The 17,906-nt window shown below is 30.5% G+C and overlaps 1 protein-coding gene across 1 annotated transcript; it reads left to right on the forward strand.

Moving 5' to 3' along the window:
• Positions 1 to 3,505: 3,505 nt before the first annotated feature.
• LOC122270360 (uncharacterized) lies at positions 3,506 to 13,411 on the forward strand. The gene is made up of 3 exons (XM_043047396.3): positions 3,506 to 5,269; positions 7,491 to 7,588; positions 11,405 to 13,411. The coding sequence occupies exons 1-3, from the start codon at positions 3,748 to 3,750 to the stop codon at positions 12,821 to 12,823; spliced, it is 3,039 nt and encodes a 1,012-aa protein (XP_042903330.2). The 5' UTR covers positions 3,506 to 3,747; the 3' UTR covers positions 12,824 to 13,411.
• The last annotated feature ends 4,495 nt before the right edge of the window (positions 13,412 to 17,906 follow it).

Raw genomic sequence — 17,906 nt, forward strand, 5'->3', positions numbered from 1 at the left:
AAAATCTCGGAAATATCAATATCTCCGAAAATGTTTCTGGAGGTATATCTGTTGCTGAAGTGTTCAAACAACATGTCTTAAATTTTATTAAGTTAAACAGAAGGTTCCTTCTTTTGTCATCTGATTGGACATTATGGGTAGTAAAAAAAACAAGAAACTAGTACTCTAAAGTTTGACCAAACCGTCAATTAATTAAATCACTCTAGCTCAGAGCACAATTATCTGTGGTAAGTTGCTCTTAAGCTATCGAAATGATTTTGCTTTTCTTAGAAAACAAACTGCTTTATAATTCTAATATTCAAGGCAAAGTACGCTAAAAACGAAACTTATAATACACTTTGTCATTATTGATTAAAAATATTTATTGTATACTAATAATTGAAAATTAGAAAATGAACATTTTTCAATTAATTTAAAGTGATCGCTTAGGTGTGAAAATACTAAATATAAGATGTTAAAAAATTTTTTCTAATAAATACATTTTTAGCTTCTGTTTTTAAGAAATGATTTATCATAATAAAGTTCTTAATTTGTTTTGATATTTAATTAAACATGTATATTTGAATTTTATGTGCTGGAACATAAGAAACTTCTTTGGCATTTTTACTGTGTATGGCGAGCCTAATTTCTAACAATTTGTAATGTGTTTTGATACCTAATAAAATGTTTTGATACCTATAAGAATTTTCACTTACTTAGTGTTTTCTAACATTTACTGTGCATTACAAGCTTATTTTTTTTATAATTTAAAATGTTATCAATTAGTTTGTTAGAAATATTTCTTACATTAATATTTCGATAACATTTTAAAATTTCCCTGTTAGTGTAAACACAATTACAATATGTAAGAAATATTTCTTGAATTTGTTTTTTTCTAACTATTTTAAAACAAACTTATTAAACTGTGATGTTTGCATAATTAGTTATTTTTTGTATTTTGCTATAAGCTGGAGAACGAAAAATAAGCTGTAAATAAATTTGGTTATATTTACTATATATTACAATAAAAAAATCAACTCAAAGGACATAAAATTAAAATTAAGATATTTATATGTTTGGTACATTTATATAAGCTACAAGTTTCAAACAGTTTTTCCAAAATTTAAATATTTTAACCAATTTTCTGAAATTTGTCAGGGGAATGAAGTTGTCAAGCAGCGTTTCTCATAATTTACCGTGAACCATTTACTTTTCTTTCCCCAATTGGGTACTTGGTTTTCAAGAAGATATTACATACCCGCACACGTGACCTATGATGTCAGTGCCAGCTGATCTTTTGTAAGAAAATGGTAAGTTAAGGTTAAACTAAATTTCTCCACATAAGTTAATTAAATACTGAACCGTATCACACATCGAATATGTTGAAATATAATTCTTTCTCGTCTAAATCTTTTACATAACTTTGATTTATTATTCACGTATTTTATTGTAACCGTGATATATTTGTATTTTGTGTATCAGGTAACTTCGATGCATAATTAGTTTCATATTCTACATGTCTGCTTGTTGGTCTTTGTATTAAGTTAAAAATATAAAGGGAAAAAATTGAAATCTTTGTGGTAGAAAATAGTGTGTATCACTTAAGAGAATTGATACTTGACTGGCTTGGCTTTCTCGAAATAGAAAGGAAAGAATAATTGCTAGCGTAAACAAATGCCACGCTTCAACAACCAATCAGGATTGAAGTATCCACACCACGTCACTTGCAAGTATCCCATTTCATGAGCCTTACATTGTATACAGAATTTCGGCCTTGTAGTGTTTACCGTTGGTTATATTATGTTGAGTATTGACACTAAGAATGTTAAAAATCTGAAATAACTGAAGTAAATAAATATGTAAGAAGCTAGTATTTTTGCAGAGCACAACAATAAATTTTATTCAGGAATTTATAATATATGCAGGGTGATTCTAAAAAGATGGGCAAAATTTTAGGAAGTGATAGTACACACCCAAGCAAACAATTTTTATCAAAGAATACATGGTCGAAAACAAAACGCAAAGTTGCTGGCGCATTTGAAAAGTTGTTTGATGCAAACGTGAAAGCTCCATTCCTGTTGCGAGTTACTGCGCTGCGAGTTATTATTTGCATGTTACGGGAAGAAGAGCTCGTATGCAAATTTTTCGTCACGATTCATACATAAAAGCTGCTGATTCGAGTGCTATAATGTCTAAAAATATTAAAAAAATAATTGGCTTTTTGTGGGTACAGCTGAAGGCTTTTATGTATGAGATTCCCATTGAATCTGCAGAAGAACTTGTCGCCAAGCTTTCGGCCGCTGCAGGGAAAGTTCGTGATATGCCTGGTGTGTTTCAGAATGTTCGCCTATCTTTTCTTCGCCGTTGTACTGCGTGCATAGTCGCTGTCAGCCACTGTTTTGAGCACTTATTGTAATCACATGCCATTAAATTTACTTTTATAACTTAACTTCATCGTTCTTTGTGTGTTTTTGCCTCATGAAAGAACGTAAACTTCGACGCCCTCTAGCGGTTTTGCGTTTTGTTTTCGACCATGCATTCTTTGATAAAAAATTGTTTGCTTGGGTGTGTACTATCACTCCCTAAAATTTTGCCCATCTTCTTAGAATCACCCTGTATAACTAATTAATTAATTGAGTTCTGAAAATTTAAATGTTCCTAAAATCCATATTGATTCTTAGGATAAGAATCTTTATTTAATTTATAATAAGTTGGTGTAAAAGTAATTATTAAAACTGTAATGGCCAATAAATAAGACTAGTTTAAAAACAAAGGAATATTAACAAAGTAAAACAAACGTTTTAAAACGGACACCATGCATAAACTAACAATAAGATTTCGATATGAAAGGTCCTTCTATCCTAATAAAAAAAAATATCAGACTTGCACTGATAGAAAACATAACTAATTTCAACATATTTAAAATACCCAGTCTTCCCTATTCCCTCAAATAATTTATTATAAACAAGTGAAGCAACTTGTTACTCTATCGGTATTATGTGTTATTTTTAATGATGCAATTAAAGTAATTTCTATTTTTGTAGTTAATATTAGTTGGAATATATTTTTATGTTAAATACAATAGATTACATATTATATTATCTCTCACTTACAGCTGTCGCTTTATGAAAAATGTTGAAACATTATATGCATTTTTTATTTAACTTATTTATGACAATTATATTTTTTCTTATTATTAAACTTTCAGTATACTTTTATTTAACAATATATATTAATTAATATTTTTTTTCTCCGGTGTTTAAAGTTTGTCATATCAAATTTTGAGATATCGGCCTATATTTCAAGCGAATAAATTATTCTTAATACTCATGCATTCCCTTTTTTAATTAAAATAAGTTTTAAAGCTGATTTTTAAATGATAATTTTAAAAAAAATTGAAGTTAAATCCATGTGCCCGATTCTTTGAGTTCGTGAAATAAAACTATTCAGATTAAACGACAGCTGAAATCGGTTTTTCAGTGCAAGTACTCTCAGAGAGGGAAACTTTTGAAAAGAACCTTCGTAGACCGCAAATTCGATAAGTTTTTTTTTTCAAGGATATTTGTATATCATTTCTTAGTAGTTTTAATTGCTTCTTCATCGGTTTTATTGCTCTTTATAAGCTTACTCAGCTGTTTTACGATAAGACGTATTTTAAACACAGCTGTCGTCCTACATTTAGTCGTAGAATGTTATCAGACGTTTGAAAACTTGATATTGAAATAAACATCTTGTTTCTGCGAAATAGTGTTTTTCAAAATTCTCACCATGTCTGAAGCCATTTCACCGTTCAGGAAAAAAAAGATGTCAAACGAAATTACTCGCAAAGTATTCACGATCACGTGGAAAATAGTTAACTATTCTTTAAATGCTTTAAGGTGCGGAGAACGATTAGAAAGTCCTGTGTTCCATGCCGAGAACTTCAAAGGCACAAAATGGTTCTTGAGTTTATATCCAAAAGGAGATATAAGTTTTAAACATTTTATTTCATGCTATTTGCACAGAAATTCAACAGATGACTGTAAAAATGAGGTATCAGTCTCGTTCATATTGGAAATAATTGATTCGCAAGGTAATATTTTAAGTTCAACTGAATTTACAGATGAATGCAAAATGTATAAATCTGAAATGCATGGAAAACATGAATTTCTCACCCAGGAGCAACTTGCTAATTCCATGAAAAGATGGAAGGAAGACACTTTAGTATTCCGCTGCCATGTGTTTAGCGAAACCTATAAGCAAGAAGCAATACAATGGGAATCCCGAACAGAAATATTGGTAAAGAATTGCTCTTTCAGGTGGAAACTTAAGCCAAGTGACTTAGAAAACTGGACGAAATTAATAAAACTACCATTTCAGAACACTACCGAGTTTGCTATCACTGCTACTGCTTCCAAGGAAAAAGTACGCTTCGAAATTAAGAAATCCAACTCGATGTTTGATTTTTTAACGACAACTTTGCAAATGCTGAAAGTTGGCGGAATGTTCGAAAGCTTTTTTGTCGGTGAGATTTACAAATTAGAATTTTTTATTCTCGATGACAACGGAGTGCAAATGAATGTGGAAATACCTTCCATTTTGTTTAAAACAAGAGAAGGAAACCCTTTATTGAAATTTGAGCTTTCTGTTGGTAGGAAGAAAGTGATTGATTTAACAGATTTCACATTGATGTGTTCTATTTCGTATGCGAATGGTATGTGGACATCTGAAATTGAGAGCTATTCTTTTGGGAAAGTCTCTAAGCAGTTTGTGGTTCCTTCATTGTCCTTGCAAGAAGATCTCAAAAATATGTTATTCGGCGGGAAATTCTGCGACGTGAAATTACGGACTGCCGAAAAAATTTTACCAGCTCACAAATCTTTAATGTGTGCCCGCTCGCCTGTCTTGTCCGCCATATTCGATCGATTAAAGCTGGAAGGTCAGATTGATACTGTTGATTTTACTGATACCGACGCTGAGACAGTTCTGTCTTTCTTAGAGTTTTTGTACACTGATACCATCACCAATACTGCAAGTGATCATATTTTTAAGCTGATCTTATTGGCTAATAAATACCAAGTGAATGCGTTAAAAGAATATTGTTCTGATATCTTAATGTCCAAATTGTCAACAGAAAACGTCTGCGAAGTGATATCGGTTGCTGAGGCGATCAATCTGCTAAATTTAAAATTGTCTGCATTAGAGTACATAAAAGCAAACAAAAAGGATATTCTTTCGACTCCTGTTTGGAACGATTGGGCAGAAAAGAATTTGCAGCTATCTAATGACATTTTATCTAAAATAGTGCTTGACTGAGTTAAAAAAAATTGAGAAAACATAGCTCTTTCCATTGATAATAATAATAAAAAAATAATTAGAGGTTATGTTACTTTTGAAATAAATTAAAATGAACATTTAATCAAACTAAACAGTGACGTTGATGCTTCTATCAACAATCAATAATTGATGTAATAAACATGACCTCTAATTTAAGTTGCGTTAATAAGTTGTGTCGTAACTATGTTTGATTTTACGATAATAATGGAACAGAAGCTAAAGTATGTATGATAATTATTTTTTTTAAATTTACTAACTGAGTTTCGCAAAACATATGCTTTTAAATAAATGCCCTTTTATATTTACAATTGTATTTTAATTTTTTTGAAAACTTAAAGTAAGAGTAATGAATTAACGCATATTTTTTCTTGATATATATAAATTTGTCTTTGCGGCATTATTGTTAATTTCCTTTACTTCATGTAACCCAATTTATAGATAACGTTTTATGTTTATGTTTAGTTTACTTTTCTATTGTAAAAAAATTATAAATAAGAATAATCGAATGTGGAAATTAGAAAAACTTGTTAATAGTTTACTTTTCTATTGTAAAAAAACAATAAATAAGAATAATCGAATGCGGTAATTAAAGAAATTCGTTAATAGTTTACTTTTCTATTGTAAAAAACGATAAATAATAATAATCGAATGAGGTAATTAAAAAAACTTGTTACTCGTTTACTTTTCTATTGTAAAAAAAACGATAAATAAGAATAATCGAACGTGATAATTAAAAAAAACTTGTTAATAGTTTACCTTTCTACTGTAAAAAACTTTCTTAACTTACTACAATCAGATATGTTATTACGAAATTGCATACGAAGAGGGCAATATTGGGATGTCTAGATTTTTTAATATTGGTCCTAAAATGGTCTATATAGGGCCTGCATTGGCCAATATATATATATATATATATATATATATATATATATATATATATATATATATATATATATATATATATATATATATATATAACCGTTTTTCAGCCCTCTTATCAAAAGAAACTATTTCCAACACCCCTGATGTATGTTACCGTAAATGACGGAAATCAAAAGAATGTAGACATTCACCGCTGAATGTCAACAATCACATAGTCGTTTTGGTGAATGTTTGAAATAATTGTTATATCCTATTTGATATGAATTTTTTCATTGATATTATTATATATTTATTATCTACTGAGGACAGAGTAAGAGAAGTATCAGTGCTCGGAGTACCGGTTAAATGCCTACAGGGCAGTGATTTTTGACTTTAAAAAATTGATGTAGGGCATACCGGGCAGTGGCGTTAAACTAGACCTAATATATATCTCAGACATTTACCACAGCGACTATGTGATTATCAACATTCACCGGTGGAAGTCAACAACCACCAATTTTTGTCAAATGTTCAGTCAACAGCAATTTTTTGTTGAGCAGTTTAAAAAGAAATATTTTTACATTCGCTAATTTCAATTTGGTGCACTTTTAATGTTGCCGTTAATTTATTGAAAATTTCTACTAACCAATGTTTTTATATTTAAACATTTTTACTGTAAAATTTTAATTAGAGTAGCCCTTACGTGAGCAAAAGACTTGTTTCTTGCGAACTTTTATGTTAAACGATGAAAGATTAAATTAGTGGTTATTTTAAAAATTCCATACTAGTTTAACATCGTATCCATATTGCATAAAAAATAACGAAACTAAATATTTTGTTAAAAATCCAAAAAGAATCGTTTGAGTTTTAAAAGCAAAATAAAATGTCACATTAAATTTTCTAGTGTGCATTATTTTGTTTTTGTATAGAACATCAAGCAAATTATTACTCTCTATATAAAGTTGGTAAATAATCTTTTTATCTGTAAATTGACGCAATTATTAACTATCAATTAATAGCGCGTAATGAATGGGAAGTTAAATAAGTACATGTTTTTGATACTAAACAAAATAAAATTCGTGAATTTAAAGAGCACTCGATTTAAAAGAAAAAAATTCTTCTGTAAGTTTTTACCCAGCTTCTAGATAGTCCCAACTCCCACTCGGGAAAGGGGTACGATAGTGCAAAAATTGGGAACTTATACATAGGTTCCCGAAATATGCTCCACGGAACCTTAGGACCCCATGGAAGAATGACAGGAGTTTCAAACGTTTGGATACTTTTGACCAGAAATATAATAATTACCTGATTAAAAACCTCATTCCCTTCAATAGTACCTGAATTGGAAATAGCATTCGATACGTTTCAAGCTCTCGAAAGCGGGCTTCCCTTTTCAAAACTTACCAGATCTGAACATAAGCATCAACGTCTGGTAAGTCTTGAAAATGAGCGCCTGTTTTCGAGCAATTCGACTATTATTTTCAATTCATGTATTTTTGAAGTGAATAAATTTTTTAATCAAGTAATATATTACAATTTAAATTTTTTGGCATTATTTATTCAAGAGTAATAAAAATATTTATATCCAAACAATTTACCACAATTTATTAATATTATTTCAAGTGCTTATATGAACTTTTTAACGTAAATTCTAAATAAAAAAGTAGAGAAATTTAAAAAAACATATATATTTTTTCCAATAACGATATTTTGAATGAATTATGAAAATAATATGAATTTATAAAAATTTCACAAGTACTTCTGATCGAGCTTTTTTGCTAAAAATAAAATAACTAAATTCGAAAATAAGAAATTATGTTTTCCTGATAACTTCTCATCGTTTAGAACAGTTCTAGTTTAAAAATCCTAATTCAACTTAATTTATTCATTTTCAGCCTGTGCACACGCTAGAAAAATTTGAAAACATTAAATATATTTCATTCTAAACTCTAAAAATAGTGTCAAAATAATAAGTAATATTTTTTTTTTGTTTCACTGCTGCTAATGAACTTTCTCTTATATAATTGCCAGGGGTTACGCCAAAACAAGTTAGATTATTTCGGGTTTGATTGCCGAAACAAATTGAGAATTGCCGCTTTAGAGGAAAACATAACTAAAAAGATACTGGGCAATTCCATTGTAACAAACAAACTTTAACAAATAAAAAAGTGGCAATAAAAAGTGGTAAATATATATGAAAAAACTAATTTATGTATGTTTCTATTTAGAATGTGACTTTAGGTAGGAAGGTACTTGATTTACATCGCACAAGAGCTGGACTACCATCTGGGAAAAATATCCCTGAGAATGATCCGAAGATATGTAATCGCAACTTCGATCCGCTGCAGAGGGAAAGACTCCCTTGCTTTGGTAGTCCGACGACCTGCTCGCGAAGTCTAGCACTTCACGGTAGAACAGTTCAACGAGGACCGATATTCCTTTAGCAGGCTGATCAAAGTGGTCACCCACCAGCTTACTGACCGCAGCCAGTGATGCTTGATTTTGGGGATCTACTGGGAACCGTGTCTTTACAATCAGTCCACTGTGGGACAAATGTGATTTCAGAATCCAGTGACTTTATGGGGCTAGAGGATGCACAAGTTAAGGGAATATTGTGAACATATCTCATGCAAAAAATTAGGGTTAATTGCTAACATATATTTCAGCAGGAAATTTATAGATTGAATTGTATTAACATTAGGTAGCTATTTACATTTTTTATATTTATTCAATTTTTTTATGCTTTACGCTTTTGTTTTTCAATGCAATTTTATTCATTTTTGAACAGCTTAATTCAATGCAATTCTATTCATTTTGGAAAGCTTAGAGATATTTTATTTAGCTTCTTAATTATCTTTACTTAGTTCGTTATTGATAAAGAAATACACATGTTGGATCAACACGTGCGGACACGAATAACGGCCTTAAAACCCTTATCAATTCGAATAACAGAAATGCATAGTTTAGGGAAGGCAAAGATACATTCAAATTTATGACGAGATTCGAAATCGCTACCATTTTGCTACAGATCATTTTTGTAGCAGTTGTAAAATGCGTGATTTGATTGACATTGCATTTGACTTAAGAAATTTTTTTCCCTCATCAAGCTTTTATTAATAATTATTCTATTTATTTTTGAGAAAAATCAAAATTTCATGAAAAATTAGTGCTTTAAAATGGTAAGCTTCTTTTAGTTATGCTGTTATTAATGACTTTTATAGTGATTGTTAAATGTAAACTTACAAAATTGGCTAGTATTTGATGACATGTACCTGTGAAAACAGGCTTGGATCGCTTGGCTGGTAAGGCGTATGGCCGAGAGGTCGTGAGTTTTATCCCGGCCAGCCAAAGACTTCCCGTGTGCAAAATGGTGACTGGTGCAAGCTCAATCTGTCAAATAAGTTCCCATAGCAGATCAATACCACTGGGGGTACTGGATTGGAGATTTGTCGTACACTGGTTCAGATCAAAATTACGATCTGCGGAGGGATGGTAGGATGGTATTTTATTCATGTCGCACTACGCAATAGGAGATGGTCTGGGAAACATTTCCGATGGTGATCCGAAGTCATGCGATCACAATTTTGATTTGCAGAGGGGATGGCTCATCCGCTTCGTTAGTCTGACCACCTACGTACTACCTTAATTTAGGACAACAGTGCCACCAAACAGGAACTAATACGAGCACACTGCACTTAAAAAACATGTAAACCGAGCAAATGTACCAGGCAGTAGCGTTTAACCTTAAAAATAAACATAAGTGTGGACCGTTGGGTATATCGGGCAAACGCATATCGAGAAGGAGCGCTTAATCTTAGAAAAAAAGACATATGGCAAACCAGATAAGTACAAATAAAGCAATAACGACATAAAAAAATTGAAAATAATAAGATAGTGAGAGATTCGATGTTGCCAGTTACAAATTGTAACATTTGTATTAGAGTAGTAGTAGTAGATAATTTACTCTGCTCTATAGCTGCAGAATGAGTTATTTGCAATAGTCTGGGAAACATTTTTAAGGATGATCCAAAGGTATACCATTACAATTTGTTCCGCTCCTCCTCTTTGATAACCAGATGTCCTGCGAGCAAAGTTGAGCACTTAACGGTAGAACAGTTAAACGAGGACCGATATCGCACACCCTCGATCCCTACGTAGGCCGATGAAAGAGGTCACCTACCCGCTCGCTGACCATAACCAATGATGCTTGACTTCTGTGCTCTACTGAGAACCGTGTCTTTACGATCTGTCTTACTGCGGGAAGAAGATAAATTGATGATGTGTGAATGTGTCCTCTTCTGAAACGGGATGTGACGGATGTTTAACTCAAACATTACTTAAAAAATTCTTAAAGTGGTAGCAAAAGTTAGAAAATAGAATGTATTTTTAAAAATTCATATCAAAAATTCATTTCAAAAGTCCTATGCTTAATTTTTAGAAAAAATCATATGTAGTAACAAAATTGCCGTTTTTGTATTTTTAATGTTGAATTGAAGGCTAATTAAAACAAATTTTTCACTTTTTTATTAAGATATTATCGCCATATTTTACTATTTTTAAGGACAGTCAGAACTCCACAATTCAAAATAAAGACAAAATTTCAATTCGTAAGTAAAAAAGGGGGCTGGCTAATTCCAACTGATGTTCTGTAAACTTTTTGACAATTTTTGCCCTACATTCTTTTCTCTCCAATTGCAATGAAACTTAGAGAACAAAGAATGTGCGGAAAATAAGAACTAAATTGAAGTTTCTTTTTTATTATGAAGCTTACAAAGAAGCTTAAAGCACTGAATAAAAACTTTGATTTTCTTCTAATAGTGTGTTGCTTAAATCTCCCTTGCTTAAATCTTAAAACTCTTAGAAAAATCTAGCTATAGACAAGAGGGTTTGGGACAATTGTTCAAACGTTTTTGGACAAGATTTTATCGCGAACTTTTCGATCATATTATGGTGTCAAAAATTTTAACAACACTGATTCAACGAATGCATTCCCAATAAACACATCTTTTTTTATGAGACAATAACAACAAAGCTGATGAAAATTGATAAAAAACAAATTCTAGTTCTCAAGCTGAAGTGATAAGCAACACTTTTTAAAAAATATCTTATCTGTATTAATTTTAAAGATTATAAAGTGTTCCACGTATACTTTTATTGTGATATCGTTTTCCGTTTTACGCATAGTATTCTAGATCCTATCGAGCTACTTTCTATTCAAATTGTTATATTCGAAGAGTTTTAAACTTCAACCATGGAGTCGGTTCCTGGGAAAGTATTCACCTTTAACTGGAAAATTGAAACTTTTCATTTATCCACATTGGATAAGATACTAGTCATAGAGAGTCCAACAATTAGTATCAAATGCTTGGCAGATGCAAGATGGTATTTAAAACTTTATCCCAATGGAATAAGCTTTGCTTCAAGAGGTTTTGCGTCGTGCTTCCTTTGTAAGAAAGAATCTGTTGATAGTAATAATGATGTTATATTAGAAATTCTTAATTCAAATGGCGAAATACTGTCATCAATGGAAAGAACACCTCTTATTGGAAGTGATGCTGGAAAACCTAAATTTATTGAAATAGAGCAATTGAGAAATAGCTTAAAAAACTGCAAGACTGGTATATTACAGATTCGCTGCCATGTCTATGATTCATCCTACAATCAACCCTCTGTTTTATGCGAAGCTCTCACCCAAATGGAAACGAATAAAATTGAATTCAGTTGGAAAATTACATTCTCAAAAAATCGAAAATGGATGAGAAAGATAAATTGCCCCTTCCAGGGAGATTTACCGTTCGACATCACACTGTCTTCAACTGACGATACAATTTGGATAAAGTTTGAAAAGTTAAAAGACCCCTTATCTAAAATAAGTGTTCTGAAGATACGGATTATAAACGACACAGGTGTTGATGTTGGTTCGAACAATTCCTCTTTCTCCTTAAAATTGCCAGAATTTGAAACATCATTTCTACAAAATCAGCTAGAATGTAAACCAGGTTTTACTTCCACCATTTCTTTCCAGTTAGTATGTACCATCTATAATTCTGAGGGAAATTTTTCAACTGAATATGTAAACTATTATTATGATGAGTCTTCTGACGATTTAATTTCAAATGTCTTGATCCACAGATTCCATTTGCAAGATGATCTGAAGGATATGTTTTTATATAAAAAGCATTGCGATGTTAAACTGCGAGGAAGGAATGAAATCATACCTGCTCACAAATGCTTGCTGTCAGCTCGATCTCCAGTGTTCTCCGTCATGTTCGATCAAGATATGTTGGAAACTCAGACAGGTATTGTCGATATTTCAGATGTAGAAAGTGAAACTCTGCAATCATTTTTAGAATTTTTGTATACCGACTCGATCACCAATACTGCTTTCAAAAATATCTTGGAGCTGATGTTAATGGCTGAGAAATATCAGGTGAGTATCTTGAAGGACAGATGCTCTGAATTATTAATGTCAAAGTTATCCTTAGAAAGTGTTTGTGATGTGATTTCGGTTGCTGATATGGTTAATGAGTTTAACCTAAAACAGTCAGCATTATATTTTATAAAAGCTAACAAAAAGAGGATTCTTCTGTCTTCTGAATGGTCAGAATGGTCACTAGAAAACATGAAGTTAGCCAATGAAATTTTGACAAAATTGTCACTTGATTAGATATGAACTATCTTTAGAACAAACTTTACCATTAAAACCATCGAGGAAAGAACGAAAGGAAATTATAAAAAAACTATGGCAATGGTCATGCTTTTACTTTGTTTCGTCCTTAAACCTATATAGTATTCAATTTCTCTTATACAAATTTCAATATATTGATCTATTATCGTATTACTATTCAAGAATCATTAATCACTGATTAGTTTAAAATAAATTTCATTAGAATTGAACCCCAAATTTTATTGATACTCATTTTCATGAATTTCTCAAATTTTTACTGCAATTTATTGATTTCTGACGTATTAGTTTATATAAATTTTACTTTTAGTAAAATAAAATTTAAAGGACCTCAAATTTATATATTTCTTTTATAGTGATGTAAATGAAAGTAGCAGTATCTTTACTCAAAACAGATGAATTATGCTGCTTATTACATTTGTATGCTATTATTTTATTATGTATGTTATAGTTATATGCTACTCACTTTAATCAATTATATGTCATTCCTTAACTACCATATTAATGATATGTAGAAAACTTATATTTAAATATACTGCATGGATTATTTTATAAAATATTTTACTCTCAGTTATTCTACATTTATTAATGGTACTAAGAATTCCAGATAAATAGAAGTTATAAAATAAAAAGAATAGTCCCAAGAAACTTATAAATGGAAAGATATAATTGATAATGCTTCAATTGAACGATATAATTGATAATGCTTCAATTGAACGATATAATTGATAATGCTTCAATTGATATAATTGATAACTTCATTTGCTTCAAAAAAATATTACGAGAATACAAGTCGACATGTTTCAAGCACTCAAAAATAAGTTGAGTTTCGCTATTCCCTTGGTGAGAGTTCCCTGATCTTGAAAATGTGCGCCTTGGCTTCGAGCGCTCGAAACCCATTAATTTTTCTAATAATCCTCAAAACCTTTTTTATCTTAATAATTTTAGAAGCTAATTAAGTTTTTTTTCATTATCAAACAGTTATCTATTTTTTTTTTTTTAGTTTTAAAGGCATGCATTTTTTCTATACTTTCTATATATAACTCAGGATGTGAATAGAATAGATTGATAGGTAGAGCATTGGGTCCATGTTCAAGAGATCATGATTACAATCTCTCCCTGTTGAAGACTGGTGCCCATTAAATTTGTCGGGTCACAAAATCATTCACAATACTCCCATTACAAATCATACCTCTGAGGTTACTGAACTGGAGATTTTCGTTTTCTGATTCAGATCAAAAGTATGATCTGTGTATGACTAAATGGATGTATGAATGGGATTGCCCTATAAACGGGCTGTGACGTGTGTGTGTGTGGCTGAAATCGTATTCTGATCCATAGATACCGAAAAACAAGAAACGCAATCTCTGCCCTAAATTCACTTGGTTCCAACAAGCAGGCTTTCAGGTATTGACAGGTATCATAAAACAACATAAGGTTTGTACTATTCATTTGAATAGATTATATTTTTTTACTTATTGGGCATATTAATTTAATTTTCAAATTTCATTTTGATATAGCTCAACTAAAGCTTAAATAAAATAACTTTTTATGGTTGAATTCACTTAAGAAAAGAAGAGTAATAGTGAATAATTCACAAGAAATAATTAAAATGAAATTAAAGTGAAAAGATTCATTTTTAAATGTTATAGCACCGAAATATTTGTCCTTTAATATTAATATATCAAATATATTAATGTTGCATAATATTCTAAAATTACTTAGATTAACATACGGTAATACTTCTGCTACATTTTATATGTTATCCTATACTTTGTTTAATTTATTGACTAAGAGTAAAAACAGCACAGTAGACTTATCCGTTGTTTTTTCATCATATTTTATACTCCTATACAGTTTTTTTGTACCTCGATTTACATAGGATGTTCCACTACATGTTCAAACTAATACTCTTTCAGCCGATTTTACCTCCATATACAGTTTTTTGTACCTCTGTTCTTTCTCAGTGATCCATTCGTGATAAATGAAACCAAAAAGCAAACATATAAGAAGCCTCAAAACGATAATTTAACGTCGAATTTCTCGTTAAAGAAGGAAACTAAATTAATATAATGGGGAAAGTAAATAAGAAGCATCATGAATACCAGGTTGATTGCTTCATGAAACTTAAATTTGCTTCTAATTATACATTATCACCTTTGCTTTCTTTCCGGTAATCAACCGGGATTTGTTTCTTTTTTAGTTCCAACTAATTTCGATCGCATACTTTTCTTTATTTAAACATTAAGCTAAGAACGCTAAGACAACGGTTCCCAAATGGTGTTCCACGGTACCTTTGGGTTCCGTGGAAGAATTTAGGAGTTTCCGCTAGTTAGTACTTTTTATAACCAGTAATGAGTTTTGCAACCTCTGACTATATTTATATATATATAGATCCAAACTATAATTCATTATTTATATAATCTTACGGTTATCTTTATGAAATTATTTCAAGTAAAATAGAAATGAAATAGAAATTTCTTTTTTTTCTTAAAGTAATAATTCCAATAACAATATATTGAACAAATTATGAAAAAAAAAACAAATCTTTATAAACATTCAATTTGTATTTCCTATAGCGCTTCTCAAGTTAAAATAAATAAATTCTTTAATAAAGAAACATGTTTTCATAATTTCATTTCGAAATAAGCCATAATTCGGCTTATTTTAATCATTTTCAGATTATGTATATACCAGAAACGAATCCATAACTAGACTAGATACAGCACAAAGAATGCAGATTCAACTGCTGGACATAAAACCTAATTAACCTAATTATTAATTATAAAACTATGAAAGATCTTCATTCTTTTTATTAAATACTTTAAATTTATTGCTTTATAGATCATAACGTTCGCGATTACCTTAAACTTTATTTATAAAGTTGGAGTTCCGTCGAATGAAGGTGACATTAATATACAAACTCAGTTGTTTTCGTTATTTACGAGAGTTCTACAAATATGTTTTTCTATTAATGGAGATTACAAAATATTCTGCATAGGTCTCTAATTTTTTTAAAATTACTTTTTATATAAATCTAAAATACTACTAAAAGTTTTTACTTTATTTTCAATCCTTAAATAAGCTAATTTCATTTTTTGCTGCAAAACTTTGGCCATCTTTAGTTCCTTATCAGAAGCATAAGGGAATATAAATATGTGGTATAAAAGATGCCTGCATTTTTCTAAAAAAATTTTATTTTAATTAAATTCCTCCCCAAAAAAATGACTCAACTACAAAATCATACTTATAGCTGGTACACATTTTCAAGAGTTTTTGTAATAAAAGTATTTAAAAAACTAAAAGTATACAACTTATATTTGCACTGCAAGTTTTAAATAATTATCTGTGTAACTAAAACAATTTTGTTTAACGTTTTAAAACACCTATAAAGAAACATTTAGTAGGCTTAGTTGATTTTTATTCTGAATCAATTTTTGGATCAGATTTAATTGGATAAGAGGCGTCACGTGAGTGTGTCGATCTTGATTGGGTTCTAAATCGTGGCATAAACGAATTATACGATTTATCCCGGCTGTGACAATTACTGACCAATTACTGACTTCATAAGCTCTTAAGACGAACTGAACCAGTATTTTAGTATTTGAAAATAAATTTTCTTTTACTATTTTGCTGAAAAAAATCATCCAATAATATTTTTGATTTCAGCTATTCAATATTAAAGACTTTGAACTAAAAGTTGTGTCATGTATGTAAATGTGCTAATTTATGATTGAACAATTGAAAATATATTAAAATTGTTATTTTTCTGCTAATTAAATAGTTTTACGATTAATAAGTAGCATAAAAATGAATCAATTATACTTGGAATTTATTTACTTTCAGGTAAAATTATGTCAATTAAACTTACGTCACTATAAAATATTTAAAGCAAAATAATTATGCAAGGTAATTTTTTAATCGATTAGTAAGCACTGTCAACCGCTTTGTCACCCCGGTGACCCAGAGGGAAAAATATCTTCGTATTAGAAAATAAAATTTTGAAAATCAAGCATTGCTTTAGTGGCATCTATTTACGCAACTGAAATTTATTCTTTCAGAGCGATGGACGAGATGACTCGCCTTCCAAAAATATTCGTTGAGCTCCATTGTTGTATCAGTGAATACAGTTATTGATTGCAATTAGTTACTAATTTTTAAATGAACAGATTTAAGGGAATTTGCGTTTTGTTTCAATTATAGTGCTGTTGGGAGGGGGGGGGCAAAAGTTCGTCACTGTCGCTATGAATATGTGCAGAGGCTTTCAAAATGCTTAATAGACTTCTAATCCTCCTTATTTAATTTTCTCAGATACGAATGCTTACACTAATTAGCAGCATATATTAAACATGAATTCGTAGTATCAAAATGAGAGCTGTGCCGAAGTTTTTAAATTAACTCGACCACTAGTCTAAGTATGCACGTGGTTTTCGAAGCTTTGCCGCCAAGGAAAAAGAAAGCCATTATTTAAGTGCCTTGCACTTAAAACAATACTATGAACTATACTATTACCTATACTATTAAATACTATTAAACTATCTGCGGATTATTTTGCCGTGAAGAATTATCTGGGCTTTAGAACAGACGAATAACTGAAATATTTTGAATGTTGTTGTTTTTGAAAATCGCTCTCACATAGTTTTTGCTAATTTTAGTGAACCTAGGTAATGCAGCATTAGTGTGAGTTTTTAAATATCAAAAAAATCAGATCACAAACGCTTTTTATTTTCACAATACTGTGGCTTTTTTTTCATATTGACGTTTTGCGCCATTTTCAAAATAAGCTTATGCAGCGCTGGGTTTAGATAGGCTAAAATTGACCTAACAGACATGAGTAACAGCTTCAAACTCACATAATTATAGAAATGACATATTCTTCGCAAATAAGGCCTTTTTTCACATTATGATGGAGCCTTTGAGAAACAGCGTTAAGGATAGAAAATGGATATTTAATAAAGGAAGAAACAATTGCACTTTAGCTTTTTTTTCTAATGCCCATCTGTGTTAACATCCGTCAATTTAGGCAAATACAGGGCGATTTTGTTGACCTCTCTTTCAGGGACAC

This window comes from Parasteatoda tepidariorum, chromosome 2 (genome assembly GCF_982258835.1).
Source record: "Parasteatoda tepidariorum strain Cologne lab strain chromosome 2, Ptep-v5.0, whole genome shotgun sequence".
Lineage (NCBI taxonomy): Eukaryota > Metazoa > Arthropoda > Arachnida > Araneae > Theridiidae > Parasteatoda > Parasteatoda tepidariorum.

Coding starts and splice junctions, on each gene's coding strand:
- LOC122270360 (XM_043047396.3), top strand. CDS start 3,748: ATGTCTGAAGCCATTTCACCGTTCAGGAAAAAAAAGATGTCAAACGAA. Junction 5,270..7,490: donor TTTATCTAAAATAGTGCTTG/ACTGAGTTAAAA, acceptor TCCCTTCAATAG/TACCTGAATTGGAAATAGCA. Junction 7,589..11,404: donor AACATAAGCATCAACGTCTG/GTAAGTCTTGAA, acceptor TTTTAAACTTCA/ACCATGGAGTCGGTTCCTGG.